General features: G+C 43.7%; 1 protein-coding gene across 2 annotated transcripts in view; it reads left to right on the forward strand.

Annotated features, from left to right (window-relative positions):
- The window catches only part of RPTOR (regulatory associated protein of MTOR complex 1), a 163,370-nt gene that overhangs the window by 97,249 nt on the left and 47,122 nt on the right, over positions 1-18,999 (forward strand). For both annotated transcript variants that reach the window (XM_009276812.2, XM_009276813.2), the window contains exons 13-20: positions 1,316-1,426; positions 7,240-7,314; positions 7,961-8,026; positions 8,672-8,863; positions 10,151-10,291; positions 12,281-12,398; positions 13,827-13,967; positions 14,419-14,577. In XM_009276812.2, the coding sequence (XP_009275087.1) occupies positions 1,316-1,426; positions 7,240-7,314; positions 7,961-8,026; positions 8,672-8,863; positions 10,151-10,291; positions 12,281-12,398; positions 13,827-13,967; positions 14,419-14,577 (1,003 nt within the window). The remainder of the gene's footprint in view (positions 1-1,315; positions 1,427-7,239; positions 7,315-7,960; positions 8,027-8,671; positions 8,864-10,150; positions 10,292-12,280; positions 12,399-13,826; positions 13,968-14,418; positions 14,578-18,999) is intronic.

Below are 18,999 nucleotides of genomic sequence, written 5' to 3' on the forward strand. Positions count from 1 at the left end.
AATGAAGCAAGCATCCCTAAAAGAAAAGTGGCTTGTATTAATCAAAAAGGCCGAATAGCTGTTTGTTTGCATTACAACAAAGAGGAGTTCCTTGGGAATAGTTTTAGTGTAAAATATTGTAAGGGACAAAACAGGAGAAAATATCTGGGACAAATAAGAAGGTTTGTCATGTAAAATAAATAACAAAAACCCAGCACGTTTATCATCTGTTCTCTCAGCTTACTGGCTCCATCATTTTCTTCTCTCCCTTTATCTATTTGGTTTCTGGATTTTATAAGCTCTTCTGAGAAGGTGGCAGCTGCCTTCTGCATTTTGGAAAGTGGCTAGCACAGTGCGGATAATAAATAAGAATTAAACAGAGGAGCAGTTTAAAATACTCTTGTAAATGGAGCTATCTGTTGATAAAAGTGATGAGACGAACCACTAGCTGGCCGTGGAATAGCTCAATGATGGGACTTTTTTAGTGGTTTTCTTTACCTTCCTCCTTCATCTCAGCCAAGACTCCCTTCTGCATGCCTTCGCAGAGAGCTTAGCCCTCAGTGGTAGGAAGAAAGTATGCATTAAAGGTGATTTTAAGACCTCTGGATTATAAAATTCTTTGAGGATCAAAACGTAGCTGCAGGTCAGCCACAGTGGCCTTTGCTCTGGCTATTACGTGCTTTATAAACCTCGTTGGCCGTATCACCGGGTGATGCTCAGCTGGTGCCGGGTTGTGTGGGTGGTAATCCCCCGGGAGCCCAGCGCCGCAAGTGCAATCCCTCACCATACGTTTCCTTTACATTGTGCTTTGGGAAGGGTATCTGCAATCACGGTGGGATTCTCAGAGATTTAAAGTGTTGCATGTCCTCCTGTGAGCATAGTCTCTGATCCCACGGAAAAGGCTTGGTAAAACGTCTGCGTCAGGCGAGAGGCCTATTTAATTTCCAGTGGGAAGCCTGTAATTATTGAGCTTTTGCAATATGTTTACTTGTGAGAGCAAATGGCCCCATCTGAGGAGAGCGCAACGTATCATGAAGCATAAAATAGCGCAGGCTGTAACGAGTAAAAGCTAGTGCTAGATTAACTCGGAGTCTCCATGGACCAAATGAGTCTGAAAATATCTGGTGACATCCAAGATTAAAATGAGCAATAGACAAATACACAGGGATCCCCTCTTTACTAGAAGTGTATGAAATTGTTTTCTACCAGATTTCTCATCTCTGTCGTTAAATATGCTGCATCTTCGCAGAGCGCTCAGTCCTGCACCTGCACGGTGCTGCCTCTGCAGTAAAGCTGAGCCGTTCACAAGGGTTTGCTCTTCTCTCTGGCTCCCCAGGCCCTGTCTGTTGGCATTTTCCCGTATGTGCTGAAGCTACTTCAAAGTTCAGCTCGCGAGCTGAGACCACTCCTTGTCTTCATCTGGGCCAAAATTCTGGCAGTGGACAGTGTGAGTACTTCTGAACTTGGCTGTTTCTTTTGGGTTTTAGCAACGTGCCTTTTCCCCCCCGCCCCCGGTTTGCTTTATCCAGTTGCATTAGACTTGAGACTTTCTCCTGAGGTACTTCAAAAAGACGCTGTATTCTCTGGAGACCAGCATATTATCTCATTAATTTATTTGACTTGTATGAAAGCTAACTTCTGAAACTTTGTGAATGAGAAACCGCCATTAAGGTGCTGACACGGGGTGGGTTGGCTGCCCACCTCCTCATACCTGCACGGGATGAAAGCAGGTTTGCTCTGTCTATTAGTGCTGCAACGTCACATTAACATCTCACAGTTCCTAGTTCCCCTTTGGTTCTAGGGTGTAGGTTCTCTAGGTAAAAGCCACCAGATCTCACTGATTGCATCTTTATTGGGGAAGATATTGCTTTGCTTGCTGAAGGGTCTTAAAATCCGCTCATATCTTCTGTCACATATTCCCAGGTGAGAGCACGGGTGCACACACTCATAGCCTCCCTCAATTTGTTCACTTTAGGTTGTTATCAAACTTGTTTTGTTCAAGACCATTCCTGTCAGTTGTCAAAACAGGCTGTGGGTAGTCTTCAGACACAGAATTTTTCTAGAAATAAAGCAAAGGTAATTTTTGGTGACTTTAACTTGTAAGTCCTGCGCCAAGTCTAATGCAGGTGCTGGTGCATTGAAGATGGTTGCCATAGAAGTATTTGCCCCCCACAGAAGAGAGGTTACTCCTGTCATGGGTCCATGATTCTGATCTTCTCTACAATATTTTCGCGCCTTTAGGGATAAGGTTTAAAAACTGAGCCCTGATTTTTAAAGATGGCCTTAACCAGAGCTCTGGTTTGTGTGGTTTTTCTTAATTAATTAAGCAGATAAGTAATTGTACATAAATTTGTATAGTCATATATATGACTCCGTGGTTTGTGGGTGCAATTAGTTGAGCAATGTAAAATTATTAGGAATGGTGCACACAGTTAATTGCAGGCACGATTATAAGCCGATATGAAATTGTCTGAACTGCTTGTGGAAGTTGGATCTTGCCTATTTGGGGGGTTATTTTTGTTATATCTCTTCCATTTCAGTATGGAGAATAATATTGAATTTGCTGGAATTTTTCCCCACTGTTGATCTAGCATTGTCAGGTTTAGTTTTATAAATATATTTTCATTAACATCCTAAGAGGATTTTGGAAAGCAAAGAAAATGAAAACTGTTCATCTTAAAGCTACTCTTGAAAAGCTTATTTTTGATGCATGCCTCTCCATGGCTGACGCTTCAGCCCCAGGTACGTTTCAGAGTAGGCTCATGTATAATTTACACAGACTGTCGTGCCATTCTTTACTTTCTCTGGTGGTGAAGTCAGTCTGAGAGGGCTCTTTCCCCCTTATCCTCTCCTGACGCCATCAGTATTGCTCCCATGCTCTATTTTATTGCCCCACTCCTTTGGTAGGCCGTGCTTTAAAACAAAACAACAGCAAAAGTACTCTTAAATTTTGTATTACGATTTCTTTCCGCTGTTTCGCTCACTAGCTCCACAAACAAGTGGTGCGAGTGAGAAGGGAGGAGAGGGCAACTTCAGCAGGAAAGCGCAGTGAATGCTGCCGAGGGAGGGGACAGGCAGTGGCTTGAGTTGTCACACCATAATGGGAACAAATATGTTGTCATATCAGAAGCTAAAAGAATACTTTTTTGTTATATGCTACATATCAATACAGACATGTCTTTTCCCTCCTCTGCTGACACCAGGTTTAGCCACGTATGTTTGAAACAAACTCAGTTTCAAACAAAGTTTAACAAAAACCAGTATCGCAGCGTGCATGTTGTGTGGATTCCAAGTTCTCTAACGCTACAGCCTGCTCCGCTTCCCCAACCCTCTGCATTTCCAGAGGGTAAATTTATCTAAACAAACCACCAGACAAGTATCTGCATGCTCCAGGGTGAGAGAGACGGCCTTTTAGTGTTTTGGTTGATCCAGTGATGCAGCAGCTTATGACCTGTCTGAGCTGTGGAGAGCACGCTACGCTGCGTGTCGGCATCGTTTTCTCAGAGATGGCCTTTTATAAGATTTGGAGGGGGATGACAACTGCAGGGGCATGCTCTGTGAGTATGAAGGCAGGCAGGCAGGAGATGCTGACCGAAGGGTAGATGCAGTAATTAATTGTTAGGCTGCATGGAATCGCTGTAGCGTTAATGCTGTGCGTGGGGCGGGTGTGTGGGTCTGAGGGTGTGATCCTCTGCCTGCACTGGGCATGCTTCTACCTGGCTCGGCTCTGGTTCGAGTGGGTGCTACCTCCATCATCCAGGCAGAAACCATTGCCCTAGCATGTGAGAGCATGTTTATTTTCAAACATTCTGCCAGATAATCTTTATCCTTGCAATAATTGTACGGTGCTGTCTCTCTCCTTCATCTGCCGTCCCCTGTATGTGTATTTTATTTGGTTTCAGGAGACTGTAGCTGATGAAATTACTTTCATTAGGACTGGAGTTCAGCTGGTTGCTCATTCCTCTTTGCATTTGCATGTGACTGAGAACAAGTTATATAAGACTTGCTAGTGCCCTGGAGAGCAGAATATCCTGCTAAGATAATATTTCTGTTCTGGTCCCTCCCTCTCTTTGGGCAGGGAGGCAAAAGGAAGGTGTTCTGACATGAGACAGCAGTGTAGTATGCCATGTGTCCGTTCAGACAGTATCTTCAGTAAGCATGGTATGCTGTGAAGAATTGTGTTTTGTTATAAAAATTGCAGGATAAATCAACGGTATTATAGAAACATTGCACCTCAGACAGAATTGTTTGTGTGTGATATATAGGTGTCCCTAATAAACATTGGAATATTTAGATTAATCTGCTTTAACTCCATGTATAATCAGATGATTTTTCATAGGATATTCATTGAGGACTCTAGTCATCTCTGCCTGAAGCCTGCTGGAGTATTTCTAGACAATCCATCTGCAGAGCTGCATAGCAAGTGATGGTTCAAAGTTGCCTACTGTAGGTATCTGGCAGGTATAGGTTGGTGTAGGAGTAGCGTTGTGTGCTGCCACGTGGAGATGGCTATAACACTTGCAAATACAGTTTAGGTCAAGAATTCGCTACATGCTACATTGATAATGTTTGGTAAACAAGCACCTTCTAAATCTTAAATACTTGAATTTAAAGGGAAAAAAAAATCCCCCCACCTGTAATAAGGATTATGATCAGGAATTTAAGCAAGACCAAAAAAAACCTACGCATTAAACAGTACTGAAAATGTGAATACTATTAAAGTGGGACAGTGAAAAAGGGATCTTACCACTCCAAAGAATTGACTGAAGACAATAGAAAACAAACATTTCTCATACTTTTTAAAGCAATGAAGTGACATAAATAGTATGCTTACTTTCCAGATGTGTCCTTTGTTAGCAGGATTGTGACTACCGTTTCTCATCTTACGATTAAAACAAATATTCAAGTTAAGTGTTCCCTGAGGATAATTTAGTAAAGCTACCCCCCTGGGGGGTGAGGGTTCGCTGACCAGCGCGGTCACCCAGGACACCCCTGAGCTGTGGCAGTGCTGCTGTGTTCCAGGAACTTGTGAGATTTTGAGGGATAAGTTACATAGCACATATGTTATATTAAGGAGAAAGAGGAGATCTGTGCTCTAGTCCCTCCCCAGCACTGGAAACTTTATATTTTATGTAAGTTCTGAACTTTCACACCAAGCCTGCAGCTTGTTTTGGTCATGTTGTGTTATTATTCACAAGTGTAGCTGCTTATTCTTTGAGGAGGAGGTATTCCTGATGCTGGCTTTCCATATTGCTCACAGGATCTAAGCAGGGAGAGGGTTTGAGCAAGTGTGCTGGCTTTATAGACGTTGCCTCCCTCCCTTGAGCCTCAGGTATTTGAGTAACAGTGGCAGCACAATAAATGTAGTGTGAAGATGGGCAGCCTTCTCTTTATTGGTGTCTGTTTGCCTACATTATAGCAAAGAGATTGTTTTTTGTAAGGAACAGAAAGTATTCACACTGAGAGTGAAAAAGGGGGGGAAAAAGGAAGCCTGTTTTTTGTGCAGCATTACACAGAAGTCAGGAAAGCCTCTTGTAGCTGCAGCCTGGCATCAGTCCATTCCCTCTGCTCTTTGGTCTGCCAAAAACAGCGTCTTTACTCCCTTCAGTAATAAAATATTCTCTTGCATCTCTGTCTTGCCATCCCCTCTCCTTTCAGCAATTAGTTCCCTCCTTCACCTTCTACGCCTGATAAAAAATACATGATCCTGTCTCTGGCATGAAGCGTACAATAGAACCACAGTCACGGGGGAAACTGATTGCCAAGTCAGTATTTCCTCCCTTAAATTTTCACTTTCGTAGTATGTATTCTTTCGGTTTGACCCTAATATGTCAACCTGAAGCCTGAGTTGGTACGTTAGCAAAAACATGGTGTACGCCATGTGCTTCACTGCAGTATTCTCCTTACAGGCTTTTAAAGACAGCGGAGTTGCTCTGCAGTTTTGATTTGTGTGTAGTAGGAGATCGTGCTACTACATGCTACTGTTGTACCGATTTAATACACGTTAGCACTTGACCAACTAATACAGCGATTAGTCTCGTTTGTGTAGATGAGTTGAAATCTTCTTGTCAAAATCTAGTCCTGCCTAGGCGGGGGATTGGACGGAATATAAAGAATGAATATATAAAGAATTAATAATTCCTCCTCCGCCCCCCCACCCTTACAGATTTACTGGTAATTGCTCAGTTATGTGGGTCGCTGTAAGAGAAACATGTGCTAGGTTTCTTGCGTGCGGCAGTCTCCAGGAGTCGTCCTGCTTGTGGAAGATGGTACTTTAACATTCACAAGACACACACTCTCGCATCCTGGCTGCCGGGCTGAGCTGGAAAATCAGCTACAGCGGTACAGAAAGAACCGGGGAGGACTGTGCTATCAAAGTGCACCTTCTGTAATCATGGGGAAGGGGGCCCTACTTTTATTAAAGAAGGGTCACACACCACACTCACCCAAAAACTTCCTTAGCTCTGCAGTCCTGTCTGTGGGTAAGACCGGGTGGGCAGCTGGGGGGAAGAGGAGGGACCCCAAAAGCATCTGCAACAGCCACATGCTTGGCAGCCAGGAGTGCCCACCTACGTCTGAACATGCAGCACAAGCTGCTGCTTGAGTCTTGGTAGCTAGTGTGTGACCATAATGTCCTCTAAAAGGAAAGGTCAGGGCACTTACTCCCTGCCTGGGGAACGTTACAGATTTGACCAGGATTTTACACTAGTTACGTAGATATCTAACTGTACAACTAGAAGATAGTGAGCAGCAATTATCAGCAAACCTGATCTGTGGTAAGCTAATAGCCTTGACATGGGATTGGAAATCAAGTGAAGAATTAGACTAGGGGCTTTTAGAAGATCTAATCTTAACGTAATTTTTGTTCTGTTAAATGTAAAAAAAAAAAAAATTAGATTCCTCCTCGGTTTTGCCTTTCATGGCTCTTAAGAAGTGGTGAAGATTTAACGTGGGACAGAGATGTCAAATTTAACTCTTCTCCTAAGCAGGAGGTCACATTTTCAGCTACTGTTTCTGTCATGTTGGAGGGTGGCACAGGGTTCCTTGCTTTAGACCTGCTCTTCCCTGTCGCCCCTTCTGCTGCAGGGATGTTTGGTTGTGGCCCCGATGGAGGGCTTGTGCTTTATTTTGCTTCTCAAATGAAAATGAGATTTGAGAAAAATGTTTAAGACATGAAATATTCACACATCATCGGAGGAAAAAGTATTTTTATGTTATTGTACTCATTGTGTTTTTCCTTGTCTCTGTCTCATTTTTCAGTCATGCCAAGCTGACCTTGTGAAGGACAACGGCCACAAGTATTTCCTTTCAGTTTTGGCAGATCCTTATATGCCAGTAAGGACAAGTCATCTTTATTCAGACTCTTCTAGCATTTGCTTAGCTTGTCTTAGCTTATCTGTCGCTGTTCTGATGCAGTTGGTGCTAACGTAGGACTGCCTCCCACCTCCATCTCCTGTGACACCCACTGCTCTACTGGAGAGAGACATTGCTGAGCTGTGGAGTCAGTGACCAGGGGAGTTAAAAATGGTCCTGCCAGGTTGCGTGATAGAGACGGCCAAACCAAACAAGACTTTGCAAACTTGTTTGAAGTTATATAGGCGCATGTTACGCAGTGGTGACGATGGGAGCTGGGGGCTCCTGGGGGCTGGGTGCAGAGGCAGCCTAATTGCGCTGTAACTTTCGTAATTCCCTCTGCAAAAGTTTTTTTTTGTGGCTTCCTGTAAATAGGTATTTGTATGCCTCCTCCGGAGCAATATACGGAGGTTGGTTGGGAGGATCGTATTGGCAGTCTGATGAAGTGTCTCAGGTGTAACTAGTGACAGGACTGGATGACAAGAAAATTCTAGCTTTCTTTCCCCTCTCTTGTTCTTCTAATGTGATACAAACTGCACTTAGAATAATCTTGTGTTTCAGAAAGCATGGGATATAGTTGTTCTCTGACCTGTTTTCTAGATAACTATTAGTTGTCTGTTGCTTTAAGGCTGAACACAGGACAATGACTGCTTTTATCCTGGCTGTAATTGTTAACAACTACAACACTGGACAGGTGAGTCCTAACATCCTTTTTCCTTTCATTCTCTCCTACCTCTTCTCTGCATTGTGCCTTCACTTTGATAAAAGTGTCCTGGCTTGCATTAAAGCACAACCCTGAACTGGAAAACTGAAATTGAAGATTGCTTTACGTTATTTTTGTGTGGATTAAAAGAAAAATTGACCTGGAGGTGTGACAAACACATTATGTACCTGGCACCTGGAAGTGGAGGTTAAGGACACAAGTCACTCGACAACTACCCCTCCAGGCAGCACACTGACATGCTATTAAAGAAATAGTGCCTAGTTCCTGTCAAGTGGAAACTTGATGGCTGTGATAAAGTTCTTGGGAAGGGTATGTGGAATGAGCCATAAACCTTGGGGCTCTGACAGGTGCAAGGAGTATTTCCAATGAGGAAAAAACAGGCTTTATGCATTACAGGAAGTGTTTCTAATGCTCAACTATTTAACTAGCTGTAACAGCATGTAGTTGACCTTCCCTTCATGCTGCTTCCAAATGGTATTTTATAACAAAATCAGTATATAACCACCGAATAATTATTTTCTCTTGATTTCCTGTCTATTTCAGAAATAATCTTCTTTTTTGATGATGAGGTGGGAAGCTGTCATCCAAAATAAATTGCATTGATTTGTGTTTTAGGAAGCTTGCCTTCAAGGAAACCTGATTGCTATTTGCCTGGAGCAGTTAAATGATCCGCATCCTCTTCTGCGTCAGTGGGTGGCCATTTGTTTAGGACGTATTTGGCAGAACTTTGACTCAGCCAGGTGGTGTGGTGTGAGAGACAGCGCTCATGAAAAGCTCTACAGTCTCCTCTCGGATCCAATTCCAGAGGTAAAAATTCAACTTTTTAAATAAACGTCAGTTGAATTGTCAGAATTCTGGCAGAGGGCTACAGAAATACTTAAAAAACCCAAGGCCTTCAAGAGCTTTATGATTGTGTCTGGTTCAGAGAAAGATCTTACTGCTGTTTCTTCAAGGTGGTGCAAATCATCCAAGCCCTGCAAGAGAAGTAACCAAAGAAATGCAGGGGGAGTTCATACAGCCTGAAAGCCCTGGAATCTTGGCACCGGAGTTAGCAAAAACCATGGGTTTTGCTTACTTGTATATCAGAAGCTTGTTAAAAATGTGGTCCCAAAACGCAGCGTGTGTTGCAAAAAACCCTCTAGTCTTTTTGGCCGAGTATGAAAACTGTTCTCCTCCTGGTATGTGTGAAAATACATCTTTAATTGAATGTGTTTTACCTTTGTGACAAACTCGCCAAGAGAGAAGCGATTCTTGTGCAGAGCCTGGCTATGATTGACAGAGCCTGTCAGACCCCAGTGAAATTGCATCGCATGTGGGAGAAGTAAGCCTGGAGATAAACACCATTGCTAACGTGCAGTGATTAAAGATTAGATTCCCCTTTACATTCAGTCTTTCTGTCCTGCATCCTCCACCTCCTTTCTCTGGCCCCATCTTTCCCCCATTTTATAAGCAGCGTTTGTGCGGAGGTCGGGTTGACTGTCCTTACGGCACACCCGCACCTCTCTCTGAGAAGCCAGAGTGAGCGTTTCTGCTTTGTGAAGCACATCCTGCAGTTGCTGATTGCACCATATCCCCACCATTTGCAGTCTCTGCCAAGGCAAGCTGTAAGATTACCAAGCCATCTGATCCCTCTGTTCTTTGTGTGATCTGGCAAAGTTTACCCTGATTTGAGCTGCTGTCTTTCCTCCTTTTCTTTTTTCCATCGTTTTCTACCTTTCTGTAAGCCCTTATCTGAAGACTGTAGTTCAGCACTCTTATTGAAGAGATTCACACCCCAACAGTAACTCCCTGTGTACCTTATTTCTGTTAATTAATATTCTAGGCAACATCAACTGGAAAAATCACCCATGGGAAGGTTATCGAGTATTCTGGGAAATTAAATATATTCCTGCATGTGTGAATACTTAAAACTCAGTGCTTTGCTGAATCTGTTTTGGTTTTTACTCTCCATGGGCTTCTGTTTAGCCCTCACTATTTACCTGACACAGTAGTCTAGGTTTCCAGAGATGCCATTTGCGGGGATAAAATATCCCACTGGCAAACTTCGGGCTGGAAACTAAGAGGAAAATAATAATGAATGTTTGTGTCTCTCAGGTTCGCTGTGCTGCAGTCTTTGCACTGGGAACATTTGTGGGCAACTCAGCTGAACGGACCGATCACTCCACCACCATCGATCACAATGTAGCCATGATGTTGGCCCAGCTCATCAACGATGGGAGCCCCATGGTTAGAAAGGTACGGAAAGGCTGGTGGTACGGAAGTTTGGTGGATTCCTGCTGATGAGTTCTGCGCTATGCCTAATCAGAGCATGCGTTATTTAATAGACTTTTCAATGAATTTGACTCATTTGGAAGTATCCGTTTCATCATGAAGTCTTTTAACTTCAGTTCCTGCTGAGAAGCACCACGCACGCGTGACACCAGTGGAAACAGCAGCATCAACCTACTGCTGTGGCTGAAGGCTCGGCACTGAGCCTTACGCTGCACGCTCAGGGTGGTCACACGCAGTAGCGTTCTGGGATGCTGTTTTATCCACTTGCCCTTTTTTTTTCAATGCACTTATTACAACATTTCATTTACTCTGCAAAATAAGGAGCCTACTGACAGGAATAATACAAGTAAGGTGTAGTATGTCATTGTGTCCAGGTGTTGACAAGATTGTTGTTCAGATCAAGAAGTTTCTGCTGTTTAACACTGGACCTCTGACTTAGCTCGTGTATTCCACTAAGCAAATGTCTGAAATAGGAATAACAATCTCAGGATTTTGTGGGAATTTTTATATCCTGTTTTTTTAATTTAAAGAGAATGCAAAGGCAGGGATAAGGAAGGAGAGCAATTACACTGAAGTCTTTTTCAGGTGCACAAAACACCGAGAATTCTTGCTGGGCTACTCTTCTACTAATGCTCTTCTGTTGATTACTGTTTTGACTGCAAAATTTTACATTACAGGATCTCAGATTTTAAATGAAATAGTAATGTGTTGCTAGAAACATGGAGTATGTGGCAGTCCTAGGGGAGGAAGAGGAGAGGGAGTAAGAGTGCTGTGGAGAGAACATGAGCTCTGTTCAGTAAAAAGATCTTGCTGCTTCTAGAAACCACAAGGACGGATGACAGACAAAGTAGTTCTTCAGGTTTTGGAGAATTACAATTTCTGATGCGCCATTGTACATCAATAATACATTAAGTAGGTTTTGACATTCTGGATTGTTCTTGATGGGTGTACTTAGGTGTCCTAATGCTTGTGTTTACTTAACTGGAACATCAATACCCTGACAGTTGTCACCAACGTTGTGAGGATTAATTTTTGTTGTCTCGTTCCAGCATTTAATCAGTTTAATTCAAGAGAGAAATGCATGTCGCACTATATGCTCTTTGAGATTCATAAATCTCTCTTTTGGAGATTAGTCCCCTGAACAGAGAACAGCAACCAAAGCAGCTCTCTACCTCTCCTGTTTGCTGTTTCCAAGTGCCTAGCAAGTGGTACCTAATTGAGGGCCTGAACTTCACCTTCTCTACCCTCCCCACCCCGGTAATTCAGGTTGTCAAGTTGCAGCTATGAGAATGAACGGACTGATGATCCTGTGCAGGTAGGCAGCACCGTTCTCATGTTAGCTGCTGACTTTACGGGTCAGTATGAGACTGTGCAGTTCAGCGTAGGATTCAAACACCTGGGATCTTTGTAGAAGAGCTGAGCCATGTCCCCAAGGGCCTCTTGTCAGATTCTGTTTCCTTCAGCTCAGAGCAAATGTAGGACAGGCTGTAGGACAAGAGCTCTGCTCTGTGTGTATGTGTGCAGCACAGGGAGAGGGTTAGGCTGTGCCATGGAGGGCTGAGGACACCGATCCTCGGCACAGCTCATTGCTGCTCTGCAGGAAACACACGCTTCTCATGGGCGAGACTGCTGCACACACCGGAGCAGAGGGAGCTGGGTGCTAGTCGCCAGTTCAGTACTTTCTGTGACACTGCATCAGTTTGACAATATTGGGCAGAATCAAAGAGTAGCGGGAGCCTGTTCAGGTATAAAAGACTTGTGAAGAATTAGATTTGAGACAGAGTGTTCTGCCTTTCTTCAGTTCATCCCTGTGAAGTGAAGGGAAAGTTATTAGTCTGGATGGCCACCCAATAGTATCACCAACAATGACCATATTGTTCTGTGTTTCCCTTTGATCCATTGTCTCTGACCTATGTAACCATGAAATACCTGTTTCTTCTGCTTTTTCCGTAGGAGCTGGTGGTGGCTTTAAGTCACCTGGTGGTTCAGTATGAGAGCAATTTCTGCACCGTTGCCTTGCAGTTCATGGAAGAAGAGAAGAATTACCCTCTCCCTTCTCCAGCTGCCACAGGTAGGGGTTTTGTGTTTGTGTGGGCAGGAAACGTATAGCCTTGAAAGCGCTTGGGAACTTTTATTTAAGGAGTTTGCCCAACACGATGAAATTCTTGCTGGTGGTGATTTATCAAACAGCACAGTTGCTACAAAGTTGAGTGACATGGGTAGCTCTAATGTCTGTTTAGCACGATAATATATTGCACTGCAGAAATGCATCCTCTGCTGAGCCTCCATCTAAAACACAGTTACAGCTCACCAGCAAGTTGTAGAGACTGAACACCCTGTCAAATTCAAAGGGATTCCCTTCAGGTCAAGATTGAAGTATATTTGTCAAGGCGGTACACAGGCTTACCAGCCTTTTTTAATTCCCCTCAAATTATACCTGAAACTTCAGTGTCATGTTGGCCTAATGAGAAACCTCACCACAGAACAATGAACCAACCGTACTCTCTGCTACTGTAAAGCACCAGACAAGGAGCAGCGAAGAACTTTATGCTCTGGGCCTATGGTCCCATCCTTTTTGTTGTGTCTATCACTTTATGCGAGGAATGAAAAGCCCTAGTGAAATTGTTGTTAACCTCACGTTTTCTTTAGACATTAAGTACATTGGAAATCTTGAAGGATAATGGGACTGTTGCAACAGAAGCTTGGAGACAAGAGCATATGCTGTCTCTGCAATGAGTAGTTTAATCTCCCTATTGTCTGAATAACTAAATCATATTGGAAAATAAGCTTCTCCACATTTGTCCTTTTTGCTGCAGGAAATAAACATTACATGCAGTTTATATAGTGCTTTTCCTTATCCAAAAGAATCCTGAAGTATTTATAAGTAGGATGCACTGAATGTGTTGGCCCTACCACCATAATGCAGCCACCTCTATACTGAAATAAAATAGCTATTCTGAAGCCGTGGTACTGTGTGTATATTCAGGAATAAAAATGAGAAAGTTTGGGAAATTATAAGTGTCCAGGTCATGGCTGAAGTATGAGTTGAAACCAGGCCTGAAATTTGGTCAGGAAACCAGAATTTTCATAACTCTTTCTAATGAGAAAATTTACCGGATTTTTAATGAGCAGAAGCAGACAGAAGCCTGCAAATGCTGCCTACTAAATGGCATCTGCTGTAGCAGCGTGTCCTAGCACAATGTCTGGGCAGTGGCCCAGCATTGACCTGAAGAGAAGAGTCATCGTGCCTCTCTGGGTAGTCTGCAGGCACTGGCAAGGCTCGGCTCACCTGGTTTTATTGGATGTAACAAAATCACAGCCTAAACAGCAGAGGCGCATGGTCCTTGCTGATTGTGTGCACAGGGGATCCTTTGTCGTACCTCATTCTGTTTTAGCCTAAGGGGCAACGACTAAGTTCTGTTCATATTGGTAGTATTTTAGTTATGTATTTGCTGGGAAATAATCAAAAGGCTATGATCGCTTTGGTTTGCATCCACAGAGGGTGGGAGTTTGACACCAGTGCGAGATGGTCCATGTACACCGAGGCTGCGGTCCGTCAGCTCTTATGGGAACATCCGAGCAGTTACTACAGCTAGGAACCTGAACAAGTCCTTGCAGAACCTCAGCCTGAATGAAGAATGTAAGAGACATTTCAAAATTCTTTCGTTTTTCTTTGCCTCTTCTTCCCCCCCCTTCTCCTGCAAGCTAGGAAATGCAATGTGCAAAACAACATGAGCTGAAACTAACATTTTAGCCCAGATTATCCAGCTGCCAGCTCCAAGGGCTTAGATGAGAAGCCCCCTCATAATTAGTTTCAATTTTCTGGTCATTAGTATTGATTTTTCTGAGTGTTTGGGGACTAAAAAGGTGCCTTCCAACTTCCTAACATACATGGATTTTTAACTGAGTCATTTCTGACCCCTTGATGCTTACTCTGTGTTTAAACATTCAGTGTTTAAAAGGGGACGTTGTGGATTTGCCCTCACCGTCATTGAGTGTTGTAGGATTTAGAAAAGGGCTGTTACCTGGGTAAAAATTATTCTCTCACCAGTTCGTGTTTCGGCATCTGCCCCCTTTGGTTTTTTTGGCAGCTGGAAGCTCTGTTGCATTTTCTCCTGGGAATCTCAGCACCAGCAGCAGCGCCAGCAGCACCTTGGGCAGCCCTGAGAATGAAGAGTATATCCTGTCATTTGAGACTATTGACAAGATGAGACGAGTCAGCTCTTACTCTTCTCTGAATTCACTAATAGGTGAGTAAAGGCTCTCCTACCCTTCCTTTGGTGTTGCCTTTCTTCACATGCTTGCACTAGCTTTTGTGGAAAGTTTGGATCTTAGCTCCTGCTAGAGCTTAATCCAACAAAATTTCTCATAACGCTAGAAATCCTACTCTTGTGTTTGGTTAGGCTACATGCAGAGCAGAGTCCCTCCTGCTCTGGTGGAGGGACTGGAAATGAGAGCTGTTGGCTCCAGCTGTATGCTTCACTGCGATAGACAGCAGTCCTGTTAGGAATTTGAGCACAAAAATGTAGCGTATACAGGAATTTCACGTCCATTGCAGTTTCATTGGCTAGAGAATGAAAGCGAGGACTCCCCGTCCCATGGACACAGCAGCTGGGCACACTGGCCCTAACTGCTTCCCCTGGTTATTCTTCATGTGGCTTGTATTTCTATGCAGCACAGCCACTTTGTGTTACTCATCCACGGAAGCCTTACCTAGCTAATTTCCTATGCAGGTTTATATGTGCGTTGTTGGAATAGGGCATAAAAAAGAAGAAATCCCAGGCTGTGTCTTAAAAGCAAAAAGACTGAGTATTTCATAGAAATCCGCATTTGTGCAAAAAGTTCCATGGCTGATCCCACTGCCTCCAATCCCCTCTCCACTATTTCCTCCCGAATAAGCAGCTGTAACATCAGTAACAGCACTGAACTTTTTAACACCACTCAACAGTCCCTTTCTCTCCCGGTGTCTGACTATCTGGGTAATGTACGGAACTTGGCAGAGCGAAGTGCTATAGCACAGAAGGAAAGTAAATTTTACTTGTATTTATGCAGTGCATGGCTGATTTGCATGTAATGGATTATTTGCATTTCTTTTATCGAACAAAACTGGAATGTTTGTATTAAGCTAGTTCAACTCGGTTGTTTTTCAAGTAACTTTCCCAGTCATGTCTGATTGCTACAATAGCATTGCTTTAAACTAGCTGTAGTTTTTCAAACAATCTAAACCGTTTTGGGATGATAACACAGGCGACATGCAGAAGGACCTGGCTTTTGGAACGGCCTCCTTCCAGGGAGCAGGGGAGGCAGCATGCAGCAGAGAAATGCTGGGGGGAGTCTGTGTATTTTCTTTGAAATCAGTATATGTGCGCATATTTTTCTAGCCTTCAAAAATCAGTGAAAAAAGAGTGGTATAACTCAGAGAGGAGTCCATCTGGGTGGTAGACTTGTCTTGGATGAAGAAACTTTTTGCTCTACTCTGTATTTTCTGGAAGAAGTAATGGTGATTTGGCTCTCCTGAGTTGAAACATTCTGGGATTGTAATTCTTGAGCCCCTGTGGCAGTTTAAAACCATGTGTTCATTAGAAACTTGATAAATTAATTTGCTTTTGATTGTAGGTAATGAAATTGGATCTTCTGAAGCATGCCAGGAACGTTAGGAAATTTCTCTCCATCTTAAGCTAGAACTTGAGTTTTCCTCATTTCCACTGGTGCAAACTGGTGTCTGCTTGATGGCTTGTGCGTGTCTCACAAGAGCTTTACAGCACAGTTGGGAAAAAATCTAGAAATGAGCTGGAGATGAGTGAGGGAGACCTAGAAAAACAAAAAGAGCAGTTCTCCAAAGCCTCCCTCATTCCTATTCAATCGGAAGAGCTCATATCCAGCTGGAAACGACGGAGCTTATAGAAGTGTTTAAAATTCATAACTCACACAGAATCCCATTACCTTCAGCATTTGCCTGCTGAAAGCCAGGCTTTTTTCATTTCTACTGAAGAATCACCATCTTCCAGCCTGCTCTCTCCTGCTCCCCAAGGAAAGAGTTTTCAAAATGCCGTCAGCTCCAGTCACCCTCAGTAGTGCTGCGGCTGCTGCACGGCCAGCCCTGGCTCAGGTTAACCTCTTTCTTTAAAGAGTTTTAGTGTGCAATAAAATACTGCTATACTGCTAGCAAGAGTGGGGTAACTCACAGGGGAGTCCACCTGGGTGACAGACTTGTCTTGACTGAAGAAATGTTTTACTCTACTCTCTGTCTTTTGGAAGAAGTAATGGTGATTTGGCTCTGCAGTAATGACGCTGCCAAGTATTTGAGACAGGCAGAGCAGTAAAAAGGATGTTTTGGACACACGGGTAGAATCAAACCAAAGCAGAAACCTAGTCTGTAATAATAAAAGTAGAAATTTTCAACCACAGTTTAATTCTGTGTTCTGTACTCTGCACTCCCTAGGTTGATTCACTGATGTTCAGGGCTTTCTTCCCCTCTTGTGATTTTAGGAACGTGGTGCTAGAGGGATTATTCTGGATCGGTCTATCCGCTTTACTGACATTGCAGCATCATACGATGTACTTGTTCCCATAAACTTGAGGAAAACCTCTCCATTCCTTCTTGTGCCATTTTACAAACAGCTTCCTAGCTAACTATAGGCCAAATGCCCCCATGTAGTGCCCTCCCCAAATGCAACATGTACTTTTAGTCTAGGTGTGCTGTTTTCTGGCAGACTGTTCCTTGGCCAGACAGTCCTGCCAGCAGAAGAGACATTCATTTCTGGCCCGCATTTTCAAGCTGGCAAGAGGCAGTTTTTGGTTAGTCAACAAAGACATCAGTTTGGATGGGAAGCTAAGCCTTGCTACTTTTTCCATACAACCAGTCATTAATCTTGGTGTCCTGGAAATTTTTTGTTTGGTTTAGTTTTAAGATAGGAAAAGGGGAGGAATTAAGATGGGGGTTTTGCATACCTTGAGGCTGATTATTCATATCCAAACTGCATGATTAAAGTCTTTGTCCTGCAGAGAGCATCGCTTGAAAGATTATATTAAGGAGTGATCAGAGAAGGAGGAAAATAAATCTTGGAGCGATGAAATAAGGGGAATAGTTCTCTTTTCCAGCAGGAGAGACTGGGGGCAGAAAACGATTTGCCATGTCACAGGATCCGTTCTGAAGAGCTACCTTGAAGTAACACTTACAGCGGGAGGTTACTGCAGTGAGGATGGGGAAAGTGAGAGATGTAGGTGGACAGCGAGCCGCAGCAAATAAGAGAGTGAGTGTTGGGACAGGTAGAGCCTCCTTCTCTATCACTAGGCGGTATATTTAAATGCACAGTCACAATGAGAAGTAACTGGTCAACCAGCAGTATTTATAAATAGTAACTTGCATAGTAGCAAAATACAGGGATCTGAGTGGTTTTTGGAAATGGAAGCTTGATGTAGAGGTTTCCTGTCAGTTCATGCTATTTACCCAACATTATGGAAGTGAGATGGAGGAGCCTAACGCAGTGGCCAGGGGCAATACTGCATAGCTCCGTAAGCCAGAAACCAGTTTGTGTGGTACTGCTGAGGCAGTGGGGAAGCCAGGATGGGGAGAGAAGTGTCAGTGTGTGACAGCTGGGAGCAGAGCAACATGGTTGGTTTTTTTGGTTTTATTTTTCCCCCCCTGACATGCCATTACTTGCCCTGGCCTCATTCACGTTCTCCATGGAAAAGATAAGGCGATGTGGCATGGGCTGGTCGTCGTGGGCTGCTTTCATGTTGGCTATGATTCCCCTGGTCCAGGGGAAGTACCTGCTCTGAGGGAACATACTTCTTCCTAATGAGCTGCTTCTGGTTTCTGTTGAAACGTTAAAAAGCTCGTGCTTTGCCATTTGAATCGCCGTCAGGGGTTGGAGTGTGCAGGAACCTCTTTGCACGGCCCCATGCAAAGAGACCAGCTTGCAGACTGTCAGGTCTGTGCAAGAAACGCTGATTTGCTGTTCCTCTAAGGAACAGGCTGCCATCCACATTTGTCGAAGTAGAGTTCAGAGAGCGATCAGGATTTCAGATGTTCTCTTCATCTGAGTAGCTCTCACAGGACCTTCTGTGTCACTCAAGGGAAGAGGAAAGTCTTGTGGGATACACACTTACAAAGCAGGTGGGATTAGCCTTGATGGGAAGCAGATACCCGAGTCCTCAGGTACCGTTCAGTCTGAAATATTTCAGCTGTATGTTTCATCGCGTGCCAGTCCGAAACTTGCCTTTCCCTGCAGGCGGGATGTGCAGGCACAGGAGCTGTCTCCGGGCCAAGGTGTGCAGCAGCGCCGGTTCAGCTATTGGTCAGTTTTTGCTGCTGTGTTGGGTGGGGAGTGGACTGCACCTTCTTCTGGAGACCAAGGCTTAAAATCACTGCAGTGATTTTTACAGGGGATTAGAAGGAAACCCTGTCAAAGCCTGGCAAAACAAAAAGAATAAATAAAAACATTAGCGTTCATTTTTACATCCAGCGTGGTTCTAACCTTCGCGTACTCGGTGACCTGGCTGCAGGACCTCAGCCAGGTCCCTTCCTCAGGGCCATCGCATGATGCGTGCTGTTAAATTGAACTAAGAGTTATGCGTATGCAAAGAAAATCAAAGTCGTCAGTAAAGGCAGGCAATTTATTTTTGACATTCTTAGCAAAGAGGAATCGTTTTGTAAACGTAAATCTGTA

This window comes from Aptenodytes forsteri, unplaced genomic scaffold (genome assembly GCF_000699145.1).
Source record: "Aptenodytes forsteri isolate BGI_AS27 unplaced genomic scaffold, ASM69914v1 Scaffold34, whole genome shotgun sequence".
Classification (NCBI taxonomy): Eukaryota; Metazoa; Chordata; class Aves; order Sphenisciformes; family Spheniscidae; genus Aptenodytes; species Aptenodytes forsteri.